Genomic DNA, 27,272 nt, shown 5'->3' with positions numbered 1-27,272 from the left:
GACGAGAGGGAAACCTGGCCTGACAAGGCCAACGATACAAGAAAGATCACGCGAGAAACAATGTTAGCGCGCGAGATATTTGACCCGGTGAAGAGCAAGCACCGGCAGAGATCAGCCACCCCAAACTACCAACCGATAGATTAGGACCAGCAGGTGCGAGCTCTTGGCAATGACTCCTCAAACTGCGACATGAAATTACTAACCAAATAGTTCTCTCTATAGACGTGACATGCTACTCAATGAGCTATTTGTGCAGCCTCCTCACTCAACGTATCCCATCGCTAGTGCTCGTATCTCACTATGTGCAGCCTGCTATTGAAGCCTATACACTTCGTTGCTATTCAAGAGCACGAAACGCGTTTTCACTTCAGCACACCGCTGCGCTTCATTTTCCACCATATGGTGACAAGGACATGAGACCGGCATTTGCTTTTTTTAGGTGCAATGCGGTTTTGAGTGAAATTGCGTAATTTATTATGAAAACACGTTGGTAAGGAAAGGCTAAATGTAAAATATTATCACATGACAAAGTGAAAAGAATGACATCGCTTTATTCGATCATCATTACAATAAATATTATAATATCCCACCCTTTCCCAATGTACAGTAGCAAACCAGCTGTTCTTCCCGTTAACACTCCTACCTTTCCCATTTCTCTTCTGGCTCGCTCTCAGCTTCTCTGGGGAAGAGGGGCGAATAGTGGCTACTGCAGCCTGTCCCAGAGTTGCTTGGCTTGAACAGTGAAAGGCCCGAAGATTTCTTGGTAGTAGGGGAGCGTATTCCTCATAACTTCATAGTAGGCTGTAAGCTTGGGGTATTTCGCTTTGTCGACACAAGGTAACTGAAAGGAAAAAATGCATCGATAGGCATTAGTTAAACGGGAGGCCCTTGACTAGCACGGAACAATGCATGGACAACTGAGCATATGTAATTGTATGGATTGGTGTCGTCACCTAATTATCATCGGCTCTAAATGTTTGGTCCCTTAACTTCCTTCTTCTATAGAACAATATCAGTTTGTATATTTGCAAGTATGTGGTACGCAAGAATGCAAGTATGTTTGGTGCTGTTGATTATGCATGCCCGCAGTCCCTGCGAGAGCAATATCCCTGGCTTATCTCATCGTAAAATATTATACCATGTTCTCCTTTCAGATTTCCACCACACAAAACCGTGCAAAGTTCTGCTTCACCACTATGACAACACACGAAGCTACCATTTGCTTTATGCCACATCTTATCTGGGTTGTGTTGCTGCCCTGAAAAGTGCACAGTTATACCATGATTTTTGCTTAAGGTAAAGCCCTGTTTATCTCTGACTCCGTGAATCTTGTTCCTGACAAGGCTGAATATTTTCTTCGCTGACTTCATGCATACCATCCTTATTCTGCCGTTCTCATTCTGGAATGCAGGCTATTTTTCCGCTTTCAGAGATTTGCATAATTCAGCCAGGCTGTCCTAATTTCCTGCGCTCCGTATTATCGTGTTCTCTTGATTCATTATAGACTTTTGTGCTGCATTGGACAGCTTGCTTGTTTCCTTTCTTAGTGTTCTGCCCCTCACTTCCACTGCCGCTTCTGAAATTATCATCGTTACGAGCTCATAGAATAACTCTACGATATGGTCATCCTTATGTTCGTTCGAGGAAGCTTATGCTCGGAGACTCACATGGGAACGAAGAAATCGTTTTGCTGGGCAATCATTTCACCGAATTAGTAGTAAGTCTAGGGACGGTTGGAAACAGATGTTTTTATTTGGACGATATAATTTTATATAAATTACCGAAACTCGCAACATTATGACGAGCTAATCTATCAAGTTTACAACATTGTAATTCAACAATGATAAGTGAAACTACACTTCTATAAACTGCTCCTAATCTAGCATCTAAGGCGAACAAAATTGGCATATAACTACGCGCTCAGAAAAGTGCCCCTATCTGCGAGTAGGAATATTCCACAAGCCATGCGTACATTTAGCTTGAAATTTATATATCAAATTTGTCGGCGTTAGATGCATTACCATATGTAGTTTACAGAACTGCGATTAATGTTTTTGATGGGGAGTTACGAGTTTGTAAACACCATGCTTCTACTTTTTTTTAACCTACTAATTTTAGACGTTTGTGCAAGACATTTGAGGTTCTACGTGAAAACTTTATTTCTTACGATCAGTGCCACTTACCCTGCTATCTCGAGTGCAACAATAATTTTAAGGATATGCCCAGCCAGGTGTGGTCTCGTGAAAGTGTTCCTGTGTTTTGCATATAATTTAGTTGGTTGCATATTATTTGGACACGATCTAAACTCTTTTTAGGCCCTATATTTTTTCTGATTGACAGCCCACAAACTCCGTGTGCCTCCATGTTGCTACCAGATGGACGGCTTTCTGACTGCTTTCCTCCCTTTTCTGCTCATGCTGAGAATATCTCTAGGGATTATTAACTTGTAGTAGGTGGTGTTCAAATTTACGCTACAGTGGTGATGAACCCGAGGCAAATCTTCAAGGCTATGCTTTTTGGTGGTTGCATGCGGCGGAAACAATGTGCGAGCCAAAAATGCGTCATAGACGTCACGGTTTTGGGCACTACCTTTAGCTATGCACATGCTAACGAATCTAGTGTTTGTATCCTTAAGAGGCTAAAAACATCAGTAGATTTCAGTATTTCCTGCAGGGCTCAACCCTTTTGCTGCGACACCTAGGACGCATATACCTTCATTCTCGTCGCACACCTGTTGTATCCTTCGTCGGCTACACTATGGGTTGTGGTCATAATTTGGCGGACTTCAGGTGTTTACAGCCCTTGCAATGACTTCCGGCGCATACAGCCTGCCAACGCACTGCATTTGCGATCTCTTTCTGTTCCGAAAAGAAAGCGGTTATTCGGGGCTCGATTTGTACACCACCTACTGTCCGCCGTAGCATCAGAAATTAATTCACAGATGCCAGGACCAGCTGATTCTGCATGGTTCAAGAAACAACCCCACAATAACATTTGGCGTAAGCTAATGGGCCTACAATTTCTTTCGTTTTAACGTTTCCTTTTTTGTGCTTTACTATAATGTTGGCATTCTACCAGTTTTCTGGGATCCTGGAAGTCCATATGCAGTTCGGATAAAGGAACGCTAGTTCTTGAAGCACTACGAGGTCTGTTAGAAAAGTATCCGACCTTGGGCTGCAGAAAAGAAAACTTGCATAACTGGAGCGTTGAAAACCTAATCACCCTCAAAGTAGTCTCTTGGGGATTCCACACACTTCTCCCAGCGTTGCTGCCATTGTTGGAAGCCTTCCGAGAAGGCCTCTTTCGTAATGGAGATTAGCTCACCTGTCTTTGCAGCCATGATGTACTCTCTTGTCTGAAAACGCGCTCCTTTCAATGGCCTCTTGATTTTGGGAAACAGCCAGAAGTCGCAGGGGGCAATGTCAGGTTCGCGAAGAAAGTCTGAATCAAGTGCGAGGAATGCACTGGAGCATTGTCGTGATGGATGCGCCAAGTTCCTGTTGACCACAAATCCGGTCTCTTGCGTCGCACAGCATCACGTAGGCGACGGAGGACATCCCTGTAGTACTCTTTGGTGATTGTTTGACCTTGTGTTGTGTACTCGTGGTGTACCACCTGGCGGGAGTCAAAGAAACCAGACGGCATCACTTTGACGTTGCGGCGCACGTGGGGTACCTTCTTTGGTCTTGGTGACGTGGAGTGCTTGCACTGTGATGACTGGGATTTGGTTTCCTGGTCATACCCGTACACCCAAGACTCATCACCAAAGATTATGGTGTTCATGAAGTCGGGGTGACTGCTTCTGAAATCCAGCATGTCCTGTGAGACTTCAACACGATGCTGATTTCGCTCCACCATGAGCAGCTTCGGCGCGAATTTCGCCGCAACTCTTTGCATGGCCAAATGTTTGGTCATAATCGAATGTGGCAAAAAAGTGCTGATGCCCACCTGTTCCGCAATTTATCTGGTAGTCACACGATGGTCTCGCATCTTCACCGCGTTCACTTCGGCAATGACCTGGTCATTTCGAAATGTTGATGGCCGACCGGAGCGTGGCTCGCTCTCCACCGAAGTGCGGCCGTTTTTAAACCGGTTGTAACTCTCCTTAATCTGTGTGCTGCTCATAGCATCGTCACCGAAAGCCGTCTGAATCTTTCGCATGGTTTCCACTTGGATGTCGCCCAGTTCCTGGCAAAATTTGATGCTGTAGCTCTGCTCCAGTCGCTCCGACATTTTCCTTGCATAAAAAACCTACGAGAGCACTGCGCACTACCTCACTCAAACGCTGCGTCCCAGCGACTGACACTATCGGCAGGCGGGAAAAAATTTGCGCATGCTCACGAAGGTTCAATGTCGGCTGATGCAAGCGCGCTTGTTTCACATCCATCAGGTGTTCGCAAAAAAAAAATAATGGTGGATATTTTTCTAAGAGACCTCGTATGTCTGCCTTATCTTCGATTAAATCGACTGATAAACCATCTTCTCCGGCCGCTTCATGTCTTGCAAGGAGCTTCTAACTCCATCGCTACTTATAGAAGGACCTCTGTAACTTGTTCGTTACTGCTTCTAACTGGATGTATTTTTTTAATGCGAGGGTAAATGCCTCAAGCATACAGGGGTATGGAAACAGGGTGAATAAGACTGATTAAATGAATTAAAAAAGATTTGCAGATGTAATGAAGTCCGAGAGGTTCGATAACGTGGTCTCTGCGTCTAAGCAGTGTAATCGCTAGAATTATGTGGCGAAAGTCCCGCTGCTTCGAGGTGCCGGAGCGTCGTCGGTTTCAGTTTCAGTGCGGGACAAACCCAACGTGGCTACTGTGGGTACTCCACAATGACGGCGTAGATATGCGTGCACACAGTAAGCCTACATTTCAGATTTAACCATTATTTTCGCATAGTGCAGCCTCCAAGGCTGTGCCAGCATCCGGGACCATATATATATTTGGGTGGTTCAACAAAGATTGAAACTGGTGCAGTGAAATATTTATTTGTAGAAATGTATAATTGGGCAATTTTTACGCTTCTTATATGCGTCGCAGTAAGTGAAGCCGCGCTTCCAACTGCTTCTACTACGCCTAGTTCGCATCAATCAGTAAAACGATCTTCTTGCGCGAACATAAAACCGCTTCCAGTGCATATCTACGCGTGCACCAATGCCCTACTACATGTCAAAGTAACCTCGTTTTTTTATCATTCTGCGAAGCATCGTCACAATTCACTGACCTGCTTTACAGTTAGCTTACGGTTAGCTAGTTTACAGTTAGCTTGGTACAAAAGACGCGACACGTGCTTTCAACATAATGAGAGCATATAGAAAAAGATGAAAGTACCGATTGACAATTTTTAGAAATAACTATTTCAGAGCATCAGTCTCAGTCGTCATTGAACAACCCGTGTAAAAGAAAAAATTTCTTCAAACATTATAACGAGAATTCACTAGGCGGTAAAGACTGGGTATGACCAGGTAATCTGTTCCAGAGTTCTACTTAGGGTGTGGAAAACAGTTGGCAAACATTTCATTGTAGTTATTTATCAAAAAGACATATATTCAGTGCATGCATGGTTGTGTGTTGTGGGTGGAGTTACAGCAGGTGTGCTGTAATTGCCGAATAGAGGGAGTTGTGGAGAGTTAATCATGACATTCATAAAAACCCTTAGAAAATACTACACGCGAAAACAAACTGTGAGAATGATGAGCTCGAGGTTCATAAAAATGGGAACTAGATGAAATGTCCCAGCAACATAAATGAAGCGCACGGCTTTTTTCTACTCATTAAATTTTGCCTATATCAGAATTTTGTCGATATCAGGTTCTAGACATCTCAGGCATACAGCTGGTAAACGAACCAACCAGTGTTTCATAGGTAAGGAGCCTGCGTAATACGGAGTCGGCGTAAGGTGCGTTGGACATTACTGCTGTCGTAAAACGAGGCGACAGCACATGCATACGCTTACCTCGAGGCAGACGGTGACATGCCCTATTAGGCAGAGGTCAGCAGCAGTGAGCTTGTCCCCCACGGCGAACTTGCCGTCTCCGATAAGGTTCTCAAGGTTCTTGAGTACGTTTTCTTCGAAGGCTTTCACCTCCTCTGCGCTTGGTTTGATACCCTGAAAGTAGCGCGGACGCTGTATAGAAGACGGAAAAATAGATTAGTACAATGTATTTACGTACTAATAGAACTTACCATTTCACTTTTATAATTCATTTAGGTGTCTTACAGGCGCAGACTGGCATTGCGCATGAGGCGATGTACAGAAAACGTCTTAATATAGTGAAACAAAAGTTATACATAAATTATTTAGCGAAAAGAAAGGGTGATAAAAATGCGGAAGAAAGCCCTTCTCTGAACTATACACCATTATCTAAAAAAACAGGCAAGGTAAACGAGTTAGTTCTTAAGAGTTGCCTAACATTTTCTGAGAAAAGAACTGGTAAGAGCAGAAAATTGACAAGGTTTGCGAGTGCCACACCTACTACAACAAAAATGGCGACATATTCAAGCATAAAAGAGATTTAATACCCGGCAGGAAACGTTCGTCAGTATACAAGGATGCGCACTTAAGGTGTCGATGGACGCAAAATTTCATCTCTTAAAGGGACACTAAAGGTTACTATTAACTCAACGTAGACTGTTGAAATACCATCACAGAAACCTCGAAACGCTTGTTTCGTGGCAAGGAGAGACTTATTTTAAGAGAAAATGCGTTCTGAAGCGTCCGCGTACCTCTAGCGTAGTTCCAATCGCCCGCCCTCCGATCGAGGAGAACTGACATCATGGTCTCATAGTGACGTTGCGCCATCGGTGAGTAGAATGGCGTCCGGAGACGGCGCTACGGCTTTTCTGCGCAAAACGCAAACGCGCGGCCAGAAACAGAGCCAAGACAGAGCCGACAGCAGAGCGAAAGCGGGAGTATGGTGGCTAGCGGAAGGAGAAACTAATTACGTCCCACGGCACACGGAAAGTCCGTTTTCGTTAAACTATAGGCTGCGGCGAGCTCGCAGCGTGGTCGGCGTGGTCTGTCAGAAGTGACGAGCCTTTCTGCACTCGCAACAGGGCATAAAAAAGTGCGAATCGACGCAAAACTCGGCCTAGAAACGTGCTTCGCCACAGCCGACCCAGATGTCGTTTCCCGCAACGCCACCAGGCGCCGCTACTATACCTCAAGCTCCAGCGCAAGACGCCCATAAGCTGGTACTTCATTCTATGACGCAAACTTCGACGCTCGTCGCAATGGACCCTGACACCGACAGATTGGCTCGCGATGGTGGGCTCAACTTCAGCGATTTGAGCACCGACGAGCGCGACCTGCTGCTGAGGGCTCGCACTGCCGGCGTCGTTGCGTACTACGACGGCGGCCTCGACACCGGCTCTCCGGAGCGGGAAAGCAACGAGGGCTTCCCACGACATCACATGGACGTGGCATTCTCGCTGCTTGTTCCAAATGAAAGTTTCGCGAGCCAGCAGAACCATCACTGCACGACGCGATAACGAAAGTACTGAAACTCCAAAGCGTGCGCGGTGCAGAGTCGTGCGCGCAGAGTCGAGCGAAAACGAAACCTTTCGACCACCCATACCACTGAAGGGTAACGTCACAATCTTATTTTTTTGTTAGAATCGAGTAGACGTAGACAAGTAGCATTTTCTTCCGTCTTATAATCGAATGAAATGATATTTTTAATACGAGTAGTTGAGTATTAGTAACATAAATTACGGGGAGACCTTTCGTCATCGGTTTAGTACCGGAATGTCGCTGGGGGGTCTCAAATCGTGTCATGCATTTACCTCAATTTCTCGGTTACTAAAGCTCTGTTCGCGATTATATTGACGCCTTAGACGTTCTAGAACATTGCTCTACCACTTTAACTTGACTTTCTGGTAACCTTTAGTGTCCCTTTAATGCAATTTCACGCGATCTTTAGGAAAGATGAATCTCCCGATGACATCGAAATTTATCATGATCGGTCTTGGAAGCGGCCTCGCCATATTTTGTAGAAGAGATCACCTGAAGACAGTCCGAGGTGGAATACAATCGGATGCAACCTGGCGCAAACTTTTTTTAGCATCTTGCCGTTGTACGGTATATATATATATATATATATATATATATATATATATATATATATATATATGTATATATAAATATCAACACGGTTATTTAAAATAAAAAATAAAAATGCTGAAAGCGAGTGGGTGGAGCCCCTAGTCCAGGGCCCCACTGGCTTGAGCGGTCTGCCGTGCTTGGTCGAGGAGCGCTAGTTGCATCTCCCGATCCTGTTCCATCTCCATCTCCATCTCCTCGCCTGTTCTGGCAGTCCCACGTAATGTGGGCGAGAGTTGGCGTGCCTCCGCACCAAGGACCGCGAACGCTGTGCAGCGTTGGGTGAATGGCATTTTTCAAATAAAGGTTTGGAAATGTGTGCGTCTTTATTCGGCGCCAGTCATGAGAGTTCTGCCTGGATAGGTCAGGGTGTGGTGGACTGTACTTTCTTTGCTCGAGCCGCTGGTGCTCAAGGATGCCTCGTAGTAAAAAGGCGTTTTCGTCAGAGTGGTCGGCCACTCGGTTGATAAAAGCACGAGCTGCGCCGTCCGCTCTCTCATTGCCCGCGAGTGCTGCGTGACCCGGGCACCAGATGATCATGTGTTTCTGCGTTAGGTTGCATCCTAATAGGTGAGTGGTGCTGTGTGGTAGCCTCCCGGTGAGGAATAGTCTACATGCGACTTGGGAATCTGTATAAGAGTTATCGACGATTGTCCTAGAGCGTCCTTAGTTTTAATAGCTAGCGCGATGGCTGAAGCTTCTGCTGTATTCACAGATGCAACTATAGCCGTGGTGCAAGTCACAAGCCCTTGATTTGCGGCTGCTCCTACCACTGCGAGGGTGTATTTGTAAGCACCACATCGAGCGACATCTGTGTAGACTGTATCCGGGTTTCCACTGAATTGCTGCATTAACTTTCGAGCTCGAGCACTTCTACGTCCCCAGTGGTATTTCGGACTCATGTTGTACGGCAACATTAACGTAGAAGGCGGCTTTAGGCAGATGTTCATTGACCAGCTTCATCAACCTACTTATGTCGACTGTAGAACAAAAATGTTTCTCAGTGATTTTCCGTAACCCTGATTTCCATACTCTGTCGGTGCAGTGGAAAAACTATTCATACTATGGTTTACACGTATAAATGCAGAAACCAGAATGTTGTCTTCGGCGTGTTTCACAGAACTTGTGCCAAACATTAAAGAAATGATGCGGACTATACGAAGGCAACTTCGCTGCTCTTTTTGTGAAATCAGAATATCTTTCGCAGTAAGCCTCATTTCGTAACAACAGTGAATTAACTAGCTGTGCCTTGCTAGCTATCGGCGTATGCGCAAACTGTTCAATACAATATTCGAGAGGTTGTTTAGAAACATCGTGACGGTTTGATTTCATCAAGATGTTTCATTAGTCTATGACGTTCCCGGGCACCAAAGAACGCACACAGAGCTCAGGAAGCGGTATGTGACAGCTGTGTGCTAGCAGCGTCATCAGCACTTTTAAACAGGCTTCGAACGAGCGATCATGATCATGGCTTCTACTTTTATCACGTTGCCGTCTGGAGAACTCATACTGCTAAATATTGATATAGAGAGTTATCTGTAATCTGCAATAGTTTTCCTGTGGACAGAATGCGTAAAAGCTGATGAGATTTAGGTGGCCGATAGCAGTATGGTCTCAACTACGACAGCGCCATCGCTTCGTGACAATCGTTGTCGGTTACCGCCTATTCCTACGTCTCGCCTTCAGTGAAACCCCTTCTTCGTTGACAATTTCCTGAAGGGTACAAATCTACCGCATGCTCCACTTTTATTCATGGAAACAAAAGAACCGTATATTATCCGATGCTCGTAACTTTCTGTTTTGCGTTCGTACGATTACTCTCCAATTCCTTAAAACTAATTGTCGACTAATCACTGATGCTCATCTATTACGGAGAGAGACAGAACCAACTTTATTTGACGAAGGGATGGAAGCACGTTGGTTCCAGGGACCCAGCATGAACCCACTGCACTTCACATTCGTGCGTTCATAAGGTTCCATGACGTGGGCGACCCGGTCAGTGGCGATCTTCTGCCTGACCGGGCCGCGTATTTGGAATATCCAGAAGGTACAACGCATGGCAACCGCAGCACCACGCTATTGGCTTACGAGCCTGCGGGACGCCGTGATGTCACTCCTAGCAACGGCGCCAAGCGATAACTCTCGTTGCCGGTGCTCTCCGTACAAAAATCCCTCACGTGACCTGATAATAGGCGCCTAGGGGCAGGATTGTTTACGGTTTTTGAGAAGGCATGATGGTGGCGCCGAGCGACGCCGTGGCATGTTCGTTCTCGGCATGTTCGTTCTCCGGCTCGCGCGGACCGTGCGTTGTTCGACGTTGCTTATGTGATCGTGCTTGCGTTGCTTGTGTGTTGGTGGTAGGTTCTGTGTTACTTGGCGGAAAGCCGCGAGTAGTGGTGGTGCGGCAGTGCGACTTTCGCCTCGGTGAGCTCTCGCAGTACAGAATCTGCGTTGTGACCCGTGCTTCTAGCGCCTCGGCAGCGAAGTTCTGCGAACCGCGATGTGGCGTCACCGTGTCCGACTTTGCTTAACGGACATTGAGGGATGTGCTGCTCGCTACAAGTCATGTAAATGCGACTGCGTCGATCGCCCATGCACTGTTCAGCGCTGATTGTGTACACAATTAAGTGTGCTGTGCTTGAAACGAGTGGTGCAGCCGTGCAGCGGGGGGTGGTGGAGGAGCAGAGTGGCTTAGGGGTCTCCATTTGCACGTTCACAGATATGTGCTCCCGTTTTGGTCTCATTAGCGGCTGTCGCGGGATTGTGGTGTGCTCCTTGCCTAGTATGAAGTTTACGATGCTAACACACAGCTTGTTCGCGTTTTTCCGTGCTATGTGTCATTTGCATGATGACCGAGTTGAAAACAAGGCATATGTCTGTGTTGTTTGCATTTGTGTGTTGTAAATTACTTCCTATTGTGGAAGTTCTGGCAGTCTTAAACATAAACGTAAACATATAAACATATTTCTGTGTGTCTGAAATTTTGAATTTCCCATAATAGCCTTTACGACTGATAAGCGGGCTACACAGCCTGTGTGAATCAGCTACCTTTTGTTGCGACCCTCTTCCATGTGGTAGACTGATGCATGGTGCGCGTTTATTTCTGTACTGTTGTAAAAACCATTTGTTTATTCACCCATGGAGTACAAATGTACTGCTTCTTCGCCGCAGTACATTTTAGTTTCGCGCTGAAGGATACTAAAAGTGGGAGGGGACCGCTATCACCCAGCATAGTATGTCCACTCAGGCGACCTGAGAGGCGGCGGTTGCGCGAGTGTATAATTAAAGAACTCTTTTTATGTCCAGTGACAGTGGCCCCTTTCCCCTTTAGTATGCTTCACCGCAGTACATAGGAGTATTGCGAAAAAGGTAATCTTAAAAAGCTCAATTATGCAACGTTTCTTTCGTAGCTTGCTACACCGCAATACAGGGGTGTAGCATCGTGCAGTAAAGCATAATAAGAGTGGAAAGGGCACATAGGTTTACTCATTATTTTCACTTGTGATATAATTTGCAAGTGCATCTGTGCTCTTGGTAAGCTTTATTGACAATTCTTTGTACATTACAAATTCATATTGCCAGGAAGCTTACTAAGGCACATTCGCCATATTGTAATGCATTATTCACCTTCAATGCAGGAGCACAATGCGGATTCATGCCTATGCTTCTGGCTGGACTGCACGTGCTCTTTGAGAACTGATTCGTTGTTCATAAGTGCACTGGTACTTACTCTAAACTGGAGGGCTGAAGTTGATACGGAAGCACAATCTTTATTAAGAGGACAAGGTGTTGCCAAGGTGGTTGTAGCACAGTTTTTTTTTTTCTTCGCGGTACCTTTTCTACTAGAAGCTTCCATTGCAGTGTTTCGAGCCTCTTTGAGCCAGCACATAGTCTATATAAACGTCGGACACCGATTGGGAACATCACCTATGCTCTCTGCAGTAAGCTGCGCACAGGATAAGTTCATGCCTATCTATAGAAAAAAATGTAGCATGACCAGACTAAAAGGGGGCGGGCTGCAGCAATACTAAGTGTTAAATGTTGCCTTATCCTTTCTGTTGAGTTTTCTGTTTTGTGCTTTTTATTATGGATCCTCCACAATAACTATTAGAGTGCCGAACGTGAGCTTGTTGGTCTCAGATCTCATGGTTGTTACTAACAAAACAGTGTGATAAACAAACAAGGGCTTGGAGGCATCCTGTCACCTTGCTTATCTCATGGTGTTGCTTCATGAGCACCGTAGGCCTCCAGACCAACTAGGAAGGGAAATTTGTTGCAATCATTTCAGAACTGTATTGCAACCAAACGAACAGTGCTCTCAATGACAACATTTGGACAGTAGAGTGCTTGCACCCAGCAAAGTCTAAGAAGGAAGCATTCAGGATGTGCAAGTGGGCCTTTTGAAGCTGGCATCATTGTTGAAGGGGCTTTGCCTGCTACCCTCTTTATGGATACACAAAGATGATTTCCTCTTTGAGAGGGATTGTTTCAGATGTCGTTACATGGCAACAATGCTGGGTGTATAGTAGCAGAGAAGCTTGTCTTTGCCCACTGTCAATAATATGTTCCTTTTCCAGTTCCTGTGGAAGTGCCTACTTTTTGTACACAAAGTGCTCTCCATGCATGCATGCATTTTTAGCTTGTAAAGATGTCTATTACCCTTTGCCTCAAGCTGGTCCTTGTTGATGTCACCCAAGAAGGCATTGTGGAGTATGGCGATGCGCACTTACAAATCAGTGTTGATGCCAGTGAAACCAGATTAATGGAGCTGCCATTTATTTCTGTCCACTCCATCTTCATCCAGTTACAATGAGCAGTTCTTTGTCCAAACAGAAGGCATATGTAGTTGGTCATGCATAGCCTACGCACTAAGACTTGTTGGCGTGCCTGAGAACCTTAGCAGTGTCTATATGCAAAAACATTCTGATGTGTTGATGACTTCCTTCTCTTTATCACCCTTTGCCTGATGAAGCCAGCAACTTGGTCACCCGCCGTGGTTGCTCAGTGGCATGGTGTTGGGCTGCTGAGCACGAGGTCACGGGATCGAATCCCAGCCACGGTGGCCGCATTTCGATGGGGGCGAAATGCGAAAACACCCGTGTACTTAGATTTAGGTGCACGTTAAAGAACCCCAGGTGGTGGAAATTTCCGGAGTCCTCCATTACGGCGTGCCTCATAATCAGAAAGTGGTTTTGGCACGTAAAACCCCATAATTCAGCAACTTGGTCAATTAGATGTACAACAGGCTTCCCATTAGTTTTCTCAGCGTCTCCTTTACCAGGGTGCTGCTCATAGATATCTGTTTTCTTGACCTTGCACTGCACTTAAACCATGGCCACACCTGCTGAACCTATAGTATGCGATCAGAAAAGTGCTATACATCACGTTGCTCCAAACTCATGACATGCGCTACAAGGCCTTGTGGAACACCCTCATTAATTTCCGCCCTCATCATACTGTATGAAGTTTCACATGACAAGTGCGACAATTAACATCTGCTGGTTTTTCAGTGCTATTCCTGTCCAGCTTGCTGAAAGCTGTCCCGAGTGTTTCAAAAGCAAGACTGCTGTCGGACAAGAAGTGCATAAAGCAAGGGTAGCAATAACCATATATGTCACACAAAATGAAGGTCACTGAGTGTACAGGCGATTTAATTCTTATCCAACAAGCTTGGTTCTCCCTTTGCAAGTGAGTAAACCCAACTTGCCCCAAAGACATGGCCTGTGACAAACTATGTGCCAGATGCTGTGTCCCCTGCAAAGCCGAAGATGTGTACAACATCCTGACACCCGTAGTGGCTTCTACACTGGGCAAACAGGCTACTACAAGAATGACCGCCTCTAATAATATGCTAATAACATGAAAACATGCAGAGATTTGGCTATTCATTGGGTCCAACTGCAGGTGCAAGCCACTCTTCCACCAGATTTGTGTTGTTCACAGGAATTAGAGCTATACAAATGCAGACAAAAACAGTGATGTTTGAAAGTAGTTGAGTTCAACTATATTCTGCACAAACAGTGCTACTTACAGCGCCGGTAACTTGTAGCTACATTTCATGGCTGTCCCGCCATTCAAAGGCACTATTCTTGAATTATTAACTTCTATTTATACTTATGGTGGCCACATATTGCAAGTACATATCTACATTTGTGCAATATGGTTAAATGATGTCAACTATGATAGCCATTCCTAATCTGAGATGCAACAAAAGAACTAATATAGACAACAAATTGCAATTCAAGAAGACAACCCGTGCACAGGATAAGTGATAGACTTCCTTTTATTGAACAAAAGTCACATGTGTCACACGTCACCAGCAGTGGGTAGCAAACTTGCAAGCTTGGGTGACAGAGGCAAAACTTAGCAAAATGCTACACTCATACTCAAATGTATAATGGCCTATGACACAATAAACTACATTATATTGTACTGAATGAAAGGGCAAGACTCCATCCAAGAACACATTACGGCACAACATAATTGACATGGTGTAAAAGATGTTATCACGCCTTCCCCATAAAAAAAGAAACACTGAAAACATGCCTTAAAGGGCAATGTGCAGTGTCTGAAAGCAAGGAAAAACAACCCAAAAAAGGTTTCCCTAAGTCTTTCAATGATTAAAATTGTCAAACTGTCTTGTCACTTCTTAATGGATCTGCATTGTGTACTAGGGTGTTCTGATAAGGCAGTTTCAGCAAGTGTATTGGAAAGCAGTGTTCCCAGTCTGTGCCCAATATTTCGAATTTAAAGAGGGTCAGGCTGCCTTTCAAAGATGTACATTTTAATTTATAAAACAGAAAAAGGCAAGCAAAATTGCTGTGCTTTAGAAATTCACTTAAAGCAGTGCTAGTAAATTAAAGTATTAGTTTTCACTTATACAGCTTTCCACCTCTAACATTGTTTATCCCAGTTGTAAAAAGATGGGAATTTCTTTTTGAACAGAACTTTTTAAACTATATTTAACAGGCGAACTAAATACATCATAAAAGTGGCATTTCGCATCTGCAACAACTTCAATGTACTTGAAATTCAGCATATTGGGACATGGAGGAAGCCATAAAAATGCAATAACGGCCCGAGAGAGTTCTCTGCAATTAGGTGAAGAAATTGGCACATACCTGCAACATTTATTGATATCTAGGGTGAACTTTAACATCCAATGCAATATAGGCTCTTTCGGGACTGTTTATAACGTTTTGTGCCAGCGCACATACGTTAAAACACTATTCAGTGCTTGCACGCCGTGTCGATGTATGCCGAATTGCATTAACAGGACGTGAGCAGCACAGTAATCGCAAGGGCGTTTTGTTTCCTCTTGAGGGCATCGCGCTGCGTATCATTAGTAGTAGTGGTTGAATACGACTCCATCTCACAGGTTCCGATCTTGTCAGCATGGTTTTCGCCCAGCGATCCTCGCAGCGTAAACTGTCGCACCGGCGTAGATCCCGATTCCTATCAATCGGTTGTCGGCATGGGTTTCGCCCAGCGATCCTCGCAGCGTAAATTGTCGCACCAGCGTAGATCGCGATTCCTATCAATCGGCAGGGCGGAGACGGCGCTTCGATGGATGGGACGGAAAGTCGCGTCACCCTCGGCTCGCGACCGCGCCAGCACACAGTTACGCCAGTTTCACGTAGCCGCGTCTGCGTGCCAGCCACGACAAAACGTTGGCCACGGCGTTGGCCACGACACGCAACAAGCTACGCGAAACCGCTGGTGATGAGAGTACGTTGTTAGGCATGACGCCACGGCGCGTCCCCGCAGGCGGCAGCCAATAGCGTGGCGCTGCGGTTGCCATGCGTTGTCCCTTCTGGATTTTCCAAATACGCGACCGGGCCCGTCGAGCGCAAGAGCGTTCCCATTCCTCCCAGGTGATCAGGAGCTCCGGGCGCCGCGGTGGATGGTCCGCCGGGCATTCACAGATAATTTGGGTGGATGATTTGAACGCAGGCGGGGATGTATGCTCCCGCGAGGATGCGGTAGAAGGAATAAGGGGAACCGAGGGTGCGGGCCTGAAGGCGGCGCGTATATATTTGGTGATAACTGCCAAGGGATTAGTGGGGCGGGAGTATAGCTGGCGTTCGCCGTGATAGGCCTTAGTCAGCTCGATTAACGAGCGCACGCACTCCCCGGAAGAGCCCGACTCCGTATCCGCCGCTGCCTGGTTAATGACACCTCGGGTGTGGTCATTGGCGACTAAGTTGCCGGGGTTCCCAGAGTGCTCCGTCCTACATGGCGGGGCGGGTTGATGGAGGACGAGCTGAGAATGAGGAAAGCGGTCTCGTGGACTCCTTCTCGTGCAAAATTTAGGAGAGCGGTTTTTATGTTGGTAAGGACGTACCGGATGACAGTACCTGTGAAGGCAAGCGTGGTGGCGGCTTCTTCAGATGATTCCGGGGTGGGTGAATCAGGAAAAATGGAGAGTTGCGATGGGTTGGAATGTATTGTCAGTGTCATTGTCAGGATTAGAACCGTAGTATTTGTGAGGAGCTTTTGCACGGGCTTTGCGGTGGGCCGAATAATAGGTGGCATGAGTGTTCCGAGAGAAGGGTTTTACTGTGAGCTGAGTGTGCATCAGGCGGGGGACTGGTAGGAGTGTGGAGTCGGCTGCTGGTATGCGAATTTGCAGAGTGCGTTTGTTGCAGAGTGTATGTAACGTCCTGTGAAAGATTGAGTTAAGCGAGTGTATTCCCTTTTCTGTGCGCCTCTATGAGTTCATCTGTGATGAGTGGCTTGAGTAGCTCAAAAGGGGCATTGCGCAACTTTGAATTGGTTGTATACAACCGGTTATATTAAATGAATTGTATAGGTTTGGGACTAGTTACCTAAAACACTTTGCGTGTGAAGTCTCTCCTGTGCGAGCACGGCCCACGCGCACAGAACGACACACATTCAAACGCATCCCACACCCTTTAACACCCCCCCCCCCACCCACACCCCCACCCACACGCACGCACGCACGCACGCACACACGCACGCACGCGCACATACATGCACACGCACACAAACACACATACCGAGACACTAACGCGTGCGCAAAAAATTTTTTCTATAATCTGCATGTGCACTAAGCCCTCAATAGATGGAGTTTATTTTAATAGCCTATTTTACATCCTGAAGATATCCTATATACCAAAATTTCAAGCAAAGTGTCAATAAATGGAGATTATTGCTCTATTGCAACATAGTGAGCACTTACGAAAAAGACGCCAAGCTGCGGGTGTATGTTGCTGCTGGCGGCTGCCAGCACCTGGTCGATGCGAGTGCGCGTCTCAATGCACGCGGGGTACAGGTCCGACTCAGGGGAATACTTCCGCAGCAGGTAGTAGGCGATGGCGTTGCTGCATAGATCGAGCGAAACAAACGAATCTGAGGTAGGGCCACGTATACTTCAACGGAGTGACCATTAGTTCTGGAAAATATCACCTGCTACAAGCCTCCATCGCCTGTTCATTCACTTTCGTTCCCGTTTACCCCCTTCCCCAGCTTTAAAGCGCATAAGGTCAGGCTGACCTGCTAGACGTGTTTTTATACATAAAACTCTGCTCTTTCGCCTGATACAATTAAAGATTTGGCAGCGATGACGACTTGGGCAGTGACAAAAAGCCGCGGACAGCGCTTATCCGGGCCACAGGCGCTACGCTTCACTTTCTTGCACAGCTCTCATTTTCATACTTCTTAGCGCCACTGTGTCGGCCGTCTGAAATGTTCGCCCTGTGGAAAATAAACTAGCCCTGTTCCTCCTTGGCTGTTGGACTACCATACTGTCTACCGTCATTTTCAAAGCAGTTAATAATGCCAAATGGTGCAACCTTACTTGCATACCCGTAAACGCACCCCCCCCCCCCCACCCCGTCTTCCTTCCTTTCCGCAATCTGAGTTTCTGGCGGCAGAGCACCGTCTTTACTGTCTTTACGTATACCTTGCATACTCCAGCTCGCAAATTAAAATTCGACAAACTTCTGAGCTGAACGCGACGGGAAATCATTCGGGCACCGAATAATGGCTAAAAGGCTGTCTACGGTGGCGAATGCGTTGGTTTGTACAATACTTAGCCGCGGCATCTTACGTTGTGCCTCATGTTAAAGTCATTATTACGAGCCTATAACTTGGTTATGACACATCTACGGCGCCGTAGGGCATAATAATCACATAGATGATCATTTCTGTAGGCTGTGCCTTTTGGGTCTTTGTCGCCCATACATTACGCCCTGATATTTTCACAGAAAGCATGCACACGGCATCCGGACAAAGCCGCTTTTAGAATATGACCGCTTAAACCGCAATGTGAGTTTTTCGATTGAAGCAGGTAGCAGCGATGCCGGACTGTGTGGAACTGGCGGAAACCTGCCGCGGTGTTTAGAGGGTATGATTTTGCGGTGCTAACCATCCGGTCACGGGATGAAATCCCGGCCGCGCCGCCGCATTTTGACGGAACAGGGAGGGGGGCGGGGCAGGGGTGCGAGGTGCAAAAAAACACTACCATCTCGTGCATCGGGGGCAAGTTAAAAATGCCCTGGTGGCCAAAATCAATCAGGAGTGCCCCTCTACGGCATGCCTCATCATCACATCGTGATGTTGGCACTTAAGACCTCATAATTCAATTTAACTGGAGGGAAGCCGAGTGCAATTTCTAGCGACTGCATAAGCACTTGTGCCGTGCACCGTGCCCTCATAAACCCCAGAGTGAAGCGCGTGAGCGGAGCATGCCGGGAAATGCAGGACATCTAAATGGGTGGTAGATTTAGCTATACGTCGTAATACGTTGTGGTTACTTATTGGGGGCAAGGCAATCACGCACCACTTCATTTATTGGTTTCCGGCCCGTCAGGGTCAGATAAAGGGTGTTCCTCCCAACCTCAACGAGTCGGCTCACGGGGCTGCGCGTAAACTCGCCCACCACGCTACCCTCGACCAATCGGAAGCCGACTCCCCAGAGAACAGGGACACGCCCTCCACCTAGAACGAGATTACTAAGCGCTACTATCTCAGCCGTAGAACCTACTTTGTTCCTCATCCGCGCCTCAATACAGCTCAAGCATTAACACCCCGTCTACTACAAACGAATACCTATCCGGATCCGTCGCCCTTACATAAAATCTATTCGGATACTTCCCCCAACGCTACCTGCCAGGATTGTGGAGATATAGCCACGTTAGACCATATGCTCTGGTGGTGTGCGCGGTCACGCTCTGTTATCGCTAACAGCTCGGCCAGATGGGAGGCGGTTCTCCGCAGCCCTCTTCTGGCTGACCAACTCTGGGCTGTCTAGCAGGCTCACGATGCGGCCGAGAGGCTCGGCCTTCCGGTTGCCACGTGGGAGCGGCCCACTTCGGGAAGACTCACGATCTGTAGGACTTTATTAAAGTTGTACAATACCAATACCAATTGAATTGTGCCGGTGTAGCGTGAAGCCGTTATAGGCAAACGTACACCCGCTCTTCACTACATACAAGCGCTCGTGTTTTTCGGTCATCGTGCAGGACGCGCAGATCTAGACAGCTTGACGTTCGAACAATTGCACAGCATTATTCCTCTTACAATCAGCTTTGTTGGCCGGCAAAAGTTCCAATTTTCATGAAGCCATATGATCGTCTCGTTTCGAGCCTCTGGTGGATTCACCTGTCGGCGATTGTGGTTAAAGGAGGCGGAATCTATGGCAAGAAGAACGATCGATGAGTCATACCTCTCATATACAATGAAGCCATCGTCGTCAATGGCAGGTACCTTGTGGAAGGGGTTGACCTGCAAAACAACAAATATTGCGATGCCTATCTCGAACAGAGCTAGACAGTGGTGTGTGAGCCCAACAAAACAAGAAATATGATTAAAGCTGCTTTCAGTAAAGAGCAATAATCACGAACCGGTTCATTAATTTCATTAGGGGGCTTTACCTGCCGAAACCACTTTCTGATTATGAGGCACGCCGTAGTGGAGGACTGCGGAAATTTCGACCACCTGGGGTTCTTTAACGTGCACCTAAATCTAAGTACACGGGCGTTTTCGCATTTCGCCCCCATCGATATGCGGCCACCTTGGCCGGGATCCGATCCCGCGACCTCATGCTCAGCAGTCGAACACCATAGCCACTGAGCAACCCCACCGGGTGCGAATCGGTTCACGCCACCTTAATCTTCAAAATTTCATAAAACAATCTATTATACAATGACATTTACCTCAGGAAGTTCCTAGCTTTCTCTTCAGGTGTGCATTAAATGTGCTTGAAAGAAACCTTTTCTAGCTTGTCGCGTAGTTGAACGCCCTTAGCCATATTGTTTTATCAAAAAATTTCTTACCCAGCCTGGTAATTTTTATTGCTGTTTTTGAATAATGTTCTTTTAAAAAACAGGCTTCGAGACAAAAAGGTTACCCACGTGCTGGTTATCACGAGAATGATGGAAGTAATTAGAAAATTGTTCTTTTATCTGTTCCATTAGCTGAGCATGCTAAGAGTAGGTTACTTTACTAATATAGCTTTCACAAGTTGTGGTAGAGCCCGAAAAAATGAATTACATAGAGTCGGATCGACTGTAACCAAAACCAGCTCATCCCCTACAAAACACTCAATATATTATAGCAATTCGGCTGGTGAGCTCAAAGCCCTCTTCTTACAGGTCTGAGAATAAAACTGACACCGTACATCCTTCGCCATAAATCTGTTCCCGTCAATTTCAGTCCGAATACGCGCATATTACTCTGCGCTTTTCTCTTCGTCTTCTACGGCTGGGGAGTTGGCGATATCAGCCATCATCACGTTTTTGTTTGCCTCCTGAAACAATGTACACATCGAGCCTGAACCATGATCGTCGGACGCAGAAAAAAACAAAGAAATATCTTTTTTTTTTTTAGTAAGATGAGCCTGGGATAAACACGTTGCCTCCCTGAGACGCCGTTTTGAACATGAGGGCTGCCACACCAAAAATACGCTCCAGGTGTTGAAGAAAAAATATATCAGCGGGCACGTATTGCCATCTGCCTACTGAAATACAAATTAAGCTGTGCACGAATGTCTCTCGTCCAAAACTCCCAAAGGGAAACACATCAAGGATGTGCTGCACTCGTCCTAAACACATTGGGGGCGCATGCATTCTCGATGCGAATTTTGGATATTAACACCTGAACCGTTTCAGACGAGCCCTGCTTGTCAAAGCCCCTTGGGCAAGCAGGACTCCTCCAAAACGGTCAAGGGGTTAATTTATCGCTATTAAACACTGCCATATTTAGGATTGGGTTGTTCATATGTATTTCCTTTGAAAATGAATGTAAGCCTGCGAGTGCATGCGTCCTCGAGCGAGCGTGGCTGGCTAGCATAATGTCATTAAACCGCCTTAAATCACGGTGCCACAGCCGCTTGCGACAACGTCTCAAGGCCGCGCCGCACTTTCCTGGTCTGCCGACTACAGCGCCGCGGATAATTCAGCGAAGGAACGTAGAAAAACCTCTCAAGCGATGCCCACTGAAGCACTTGGCAGACACGCAGACCGCACGGAAACGCTTGAGTGGCCACGCTTACTCTGTCACGAACACGAAGCCTTTGAGAAGGGACCAAGGACGTCGCCTTGCGAATGAAGCTTCCGAGGCCTGCCGGTGCCGATTGCAAGCTTTCTCCGTGGAAGCGTACTCTGAACTGTCCTCACCTCACACTGTCCAATTTGGTATAGCTGCAGTCATTTCTAAACACGCGTCTTTTGGGGTTCCGTCACACATTGTGCTGCATATTAAATTGGAAATATCGTCTTATGGTGAATACGACAATGTCAGCCGGCTGAAAAACTGAGCAGGGACGAATCACTCGCGGGGCAGAAATAGAGAAAAAAAAATGTGCCTGATAGCAGCATAAGCAATGTCAGGTAGAATGAAAATTCAAGCCTTGTTCCTGTCGTACCTAGATAATGAACGAGTCCTTTATAACTTCGTGACAAAATATCACTCGTTCCGTTCTTCAGTCGTCATTAAATGCAATTCAATGTAGTTAACAAATCTCTGAACATTTCCACAGATGTGTTTGCGTGGAAGGTGGGCTTAGTTACATTCGCGTCAAGAAAGACACTATTTTCTGACGAAGACGATTGAGCGTGCAAAAAAGCAGGTTCAGAGTTTCTACAATGCGCTAAGGAAACAAAGCAGGCATAGTTTGAGCGTGTATACACAAAGGTGAAGTCCCAAACCATGTATACTAACCTTGAGGAACTGTTCGGTGCGGTGTTCTCCTTTGGTGAAATCGAGGTTTTTGAGGTTCAGCTCGACGCCGATGTGTTTCGCCAAGCAGCGGATGAAGCCACACGGCGGACTGCCGACTAGATTGTACAGCAAGACAGGCATGGTTATCGCCGACGACGAAGCAGCACCTTTCTGGTGGCCGCTTACGGGGAACGAAGGACCGGGAGTGAGAGGTTGCTGGTTTCGTGTCTGGCGAGTAGTAGTGGCGAGGAGGGCGAAAGAAGGAGCGTCATTAAGGCCGCCGCCTCCGGCGCGTACCGCAACGGCAGGTATAGCGCTACCGCGTCGCATATGCGGAGGTAGGTGAACGGCAGCAAAATAAAAAAAACGGATGGCAATAGTGGGTCGCACAGTTTGCACTGAACTTACAGCGGAAATCTAGGGAGGGTTGGCGTACGCACCAAACGCAGTGACAGGAACAACGTATAGTGCCATATATTTAGGTGTCCAGAGTGCTTTCGATTGCGCTTGTTTTGACTGAACATATTTTTGATTATTTATTTGTACGTTACCAATGCGTATCAGAATTCAAATACTGCCGTTAGGTTTTAACCTGTGCGTATTTGTACGCTGTGCGAAACCGGATGAATGCTTTCGGTCCAGCGCCGAAGACTGTGTTATCAGCTGCGTATGTACTTCTGGCATGATGAAAACTTTGTGAGCGCGCTGTCGGTTTCAGCACAGCGCTTGTATTACCTCCTGGTACTGTATCGTAACAGCATTATCTTCATTGAGAGCGTGCGCAGTCACCGTAGCGGAATTAGTGGAAGAAAAAGGAAACAATGGACCTAGGAAAGTTCGAATAAAGCGCTTTTAAAATCTTTTGTCGATCTCATTGCACCAATAGTTGCGGAGCTATGCAAAATTTTTCCGACAACTCGCGGCTCACATTTTGTTCCCAGCATTCACTTATGAACGCCGTACTTACAGTGGAGCGCCTATTTCAGTTTCGAAGCGTGTTGTCGGAATGTTCTTGAATTTAAATTTTTTTAAAGATGTTGCCAAAGGTCTGTCAGTGCTGCCGCAACTTTTAGCTGTTGCAGCAATTTAGTTTCGCACATAGGAACTCAAATTGTGACTTCCCAGTATCTTGCTCCGACGCTTATAATATGGGTTGGCCTATTTTGTTTCGTAGAGAAACCCAGTTTTGCGGCAGAACGTTTTCTTCCGGAAGTCGATGAACTTACTGCAGCATCTTTTTTTGTGCTGGAGTCTATAACTTTACTGCAGAACCTGTAACGCAACTATTGTAAGTACAGCCACACGAATACAGAAAAGGACCAGAAAACGCAGCTGCCAAGATGTTGCAAGTATCCGCCTCCAGCATGCACAACGACATAAATTTGGTATTGCTTTCTGAAAACATAATTCACACAGTTATGGAAGAAACTACAGATCGCACGCAGGCGAGTTGGGTAGTTTTCACGTTTGAAAGCCGCGAACCGGACCAAAACGTCGAAAGAAGCGCACCTGTGAGCGCCTTTCCTGTGTACTTCTTGATTGTTCTCGTCATGTTTTCTTTTTCAAATTTGGGCCCGAACGCCAACACATTCTTGTCTAATTTTTGAAATTGATGTATCCCCAAACTGGTGGCGCTTTCAGGATTTCCCGTAAGTGAAGTCCGCATTACAAAATTCCTTTTACGTTATTTTAAACATTCTTTTAAATCAAGATGCTCGGACACGTAAACTTGCACGCACGACCTCTGAAACCTGTCCTTTGTCATGGGTGCAAGTTTATTTGTCTCAGAATCTCGATTTCGTCTCTTCTTCCGCCACAATTACAATCGTAACAAAAGCCGTGCCCCACTTGAGCTTTCTGTGAAATTCCTGCCAGAATACACAGGGTAGGGATATCACTTCGCATACAGTTACTTGGTTCCCGGCGCACATGGGGACAGTGGAGGGAGGCCCGCGTAACCTCAACGAGGTGGCGCACAGGGAGGCACGAGTATTAGTGTGCCGTGCACTCCCTGAAGGGGCTGGATCTCGCACTCCTGAGGAAAGGCACTAACTGTTATCCTACAACGAAATCACCAAGCACAATCACTTAGGGCGCAGGGCATTCCCCCTGCCACATTCTAAATTATATAGGCCACAGGCGGTTACATTAAGGCTTCTGCAGACACGAACGTACCCTAACCCGGTCATCATGAATAAAATTATTCCGGACTGCGGGGCTTCAGCCTATTGTAGTAAGTGTGGGGGTTTGCTCAATTTAGAACACATGGTTTGGTGCTGCTTGGCGTTGACCGGTGATTGTTCTCGAGGTGAACAGTGTTGGCAACGGATGCTGCACAGTGAAGTGCTGGCGGCCCAAGTCAAGGCTGTCCAGAGGGCCCGTGTGATGGCAGAGAGGCTCGGCCTCTTTGTACAGACGTGGGAGCGGCCCGCATCAGTCCCAGACTGACCCCTCAGGACCTAAATAAAGTACTTCATGCCATACCATACACAATACCATGTATGTCAACTGAATCTGGAAGGTGCTGTAACAAGGCACACAACGCTTACCTCAAGCTGCCCTGAAATTGCTTAAAAAGCGCTTAATTGAACTTCAAGTCGATTCGCTTTTTGAATGGAAAAATCGGTTTTATTTGTTTGCCTTTAAAGAATGTATCCTAAAGAAGTCTGATGTAGAAAAGCTCCTGCGCACTCTGTTTTGTTGCTGCTTTTGTAAGATGAGGCTGGCACGGATATCCAAGCTGCCGAAATGCACCTCTTTTTTTCGTTCTCCTCACCTCTAGGGTGCCTTTGAATGCGTAGTGATGTGTTAAACAAACCGAATCAAAGCAAATTTAAGATTAAAATTTCAATCCTCAGCGTCATGCTCATCAAGTGATGATGATGCTATGTGGTGTTTAATAGTGCAAGGGCCAGGTCGGGCGAAAGAGCGTCTCACGTCCTCATGATGTGACGTATAAAATGTGGCGTAAGTTCTACGTTACACGCTAACATCGTTCTTTTTTTATTCTGCATTGAAACACGGCAGAAATGCCAAACCTGTGTCGAGGGGAAACATTTCACGGCAACGTACACTTGATTTTTATTCATGTGTATGCGATGAAAGTGGCAAACAGACCGCCCTTGTACCATGGAGAGCTGAAATCTTTTATCTGGCATATTCGCCTTGATTTGCGCTCAAAAATGAATTTCTACAGTAGTGAGAGCCTCACAATTTTAACGAGCGCATTACGTAATGCTTTTTAGCTGTTGACCCTCTTCAGAGAAGAGCTTATGCAACAACTCGACAATCAAACAGACACACATAGACAATAGGCTGTGGCTAAAAGCACGTGCGGCGCTTCCTTTAACTTTTGTTACAGCCAAGTTAGACGGATCCGGCAGTGTTTTTTATGGGCGTGCGTCCGACACATATTATTGTTTTTGCACAATATAGCATAAACACTGCATAGCATAACACAGTTCAGATTAAGCCCACTGAACCACTAAACACATCCTTCCCTAGAGTCAGTGCTCAATCTCTGCCTCTAGTGGTGCGACCTAACTGAGTTGACACTGCCCACGTAGATCAGCTTGGTCATAACTGCTGCAACAACCACGACATCGGTTTTCGTAGTGCTGAGGAGCACTCTCATGAGAGAAAAAACACAACAAAGCAATCATTCAGTGCCTGGCGACGTGATAACCTGGCCTTATCGCCCAGTTGAAGGTGCAACTACGTTCCACTAGTGATCCACTTACAGAATTGGTGTAAAAGAGTCCATGGCGTACCATTTCTCAATTGCGAAGGTGTAGAAGCGGAAAGTGCGATCAAAAATTAGTAGACACTTTAACTAACCGAAGCAGAGAAGCGCAACTCTTCTCCAAACAGTCACCTCCACCGAACGCTCTATCAGTCACTTTCATTTCCCAGTCGCATGAACAGACGCGAGTGACCCTTGTTGTACCACTTGCTTTGTCACTCGAAGCAATTCTTTCTTGACGATTCTTGTGGAAACTTCTTTATTTATAATGATATACTGACCACAAGTCAAATCTAAAAATTTGTAGGGCGAGGTAGGAGTCGTATGACACGTCGTAGTTTGGCGCATGTTTAAAAGCATTTCCTGCCGTGCCCGTACAAACAGAACTGTATTTAGATGCTGTTTCGCCCACTTAAAGTAGCGAATGCTCTATAGATGGGCTCTGCGAAGATGTAATGTAGAGTAAACGATTAGTAGCTCACTTTGATGGTAACAGGTGTCAACGCTGTCCAGTGCTTGGTCGTCTAACGAAATATGCAGCGGCTCTTTTTGCTCTATACGTGGTGCATATTAGGTTACAGTAGGACGTATGTAAAATGTTCTAGAGATTGTTCCTAGAAACACACAAGTCCGCAATAATCATGCGTTATAATACTAACCAGTTGGCAGTGACTCGTTAAATTACAAATGCAGAAATGATCAAGAGTCGCCCACTTTGTCAGAGTTGCGGTGAAACCTTCGATTACTGCACTGAGTACCTGAATTGATTGCGAATTCACTCATTGTTTCTTTTCATTTCTTTTTTTTTGCAGCAGTGTGCCTCACGTGACAAAAAGCATTTTCGACATTTAGGTAATCTCACAGGCAAGGTGAAGCGAAGCAGTGCGTCGTACAGAAACTGGTACAGCGCAACATAGAAAAGAATAACCAAGCCGAGCGGCGTTCTGTTCTTTCATCTGGCCGGCTCGGCTTCTTTCTTCGTTCCAGTGTTACGCTTTACCAGTCTTAGAATACAATACCAATTCGCCCAATCCTCATATACAGTGCACCCTCACTTCTGCCCAACAGCTGCACGGATCGGACCGTTTAATTAGTTTATTGCACTTTTCTTTCATCCGCTACAGAGCTCATAAAAGAATGAACGGAATAAAGACAGAGCGGAAACTGCGCAATAAACGTCACTTTGATGGAAACAGGTGTCAACGCTGTCCAGGGCTTGGTCGTCTAACGAAATATGCAGCGG

General features: G+C 46.3%; 1 protein-coding gene across 1 annotated transcript; it reads right to left on the bottom strand.

Moving 5' to 3' along the window:
* Positions 1-534: 534 nt before the first annotated feature.
* LOC135900957 (glutathione S-transferase 1-1-like) lies at positions 535-22,498 on the bottom strand. The gene is made up of 5 exons (XM_065430586.1): positions 22,288-22,498; positions 19,793-19,851; positions 17,306-17,447; positions 5,959-6,129; positions 535-841 (listed from the first exon to the last, which is right to left on the bottom strand). Exons 1-5 carry the CDS (start codon positions 22,426-22,428, stop codon positions 704-706), a joined length of 651 nt encoding a protein of 216 aa, XP_065286658.1. The 5' UTR covers positions 22,429-22,498; the 3' UTR covers positions 535-703.
* Between the last annotated feature and the right edge of the window lie 4,774 nt (positions 22,499-27,272).

The sequence above is a fragment of the Dermacentor albipictus genome, chromosome 2 (genome assembly GCF_038994185.2).
Source record: "Dermacentor albipictus isolate Rhodes 1998 colony chromosome 2, USDA_Dalb.pri_finalv2, whole genome shotgun sequence".
In the NCBI taxonomy this organism is placed as follows: Eukaryota; Metazoa; Arthropoda; class Arachnida; order Ixodida; family Ixodidae; genus Dermacentor; species Dermacentor albipictus.
The sequence above is the reverse complement of the archived record's forward strand: the minus strand, read 5'-3'. Positions and strand labels throughout refer to the sequence as shown.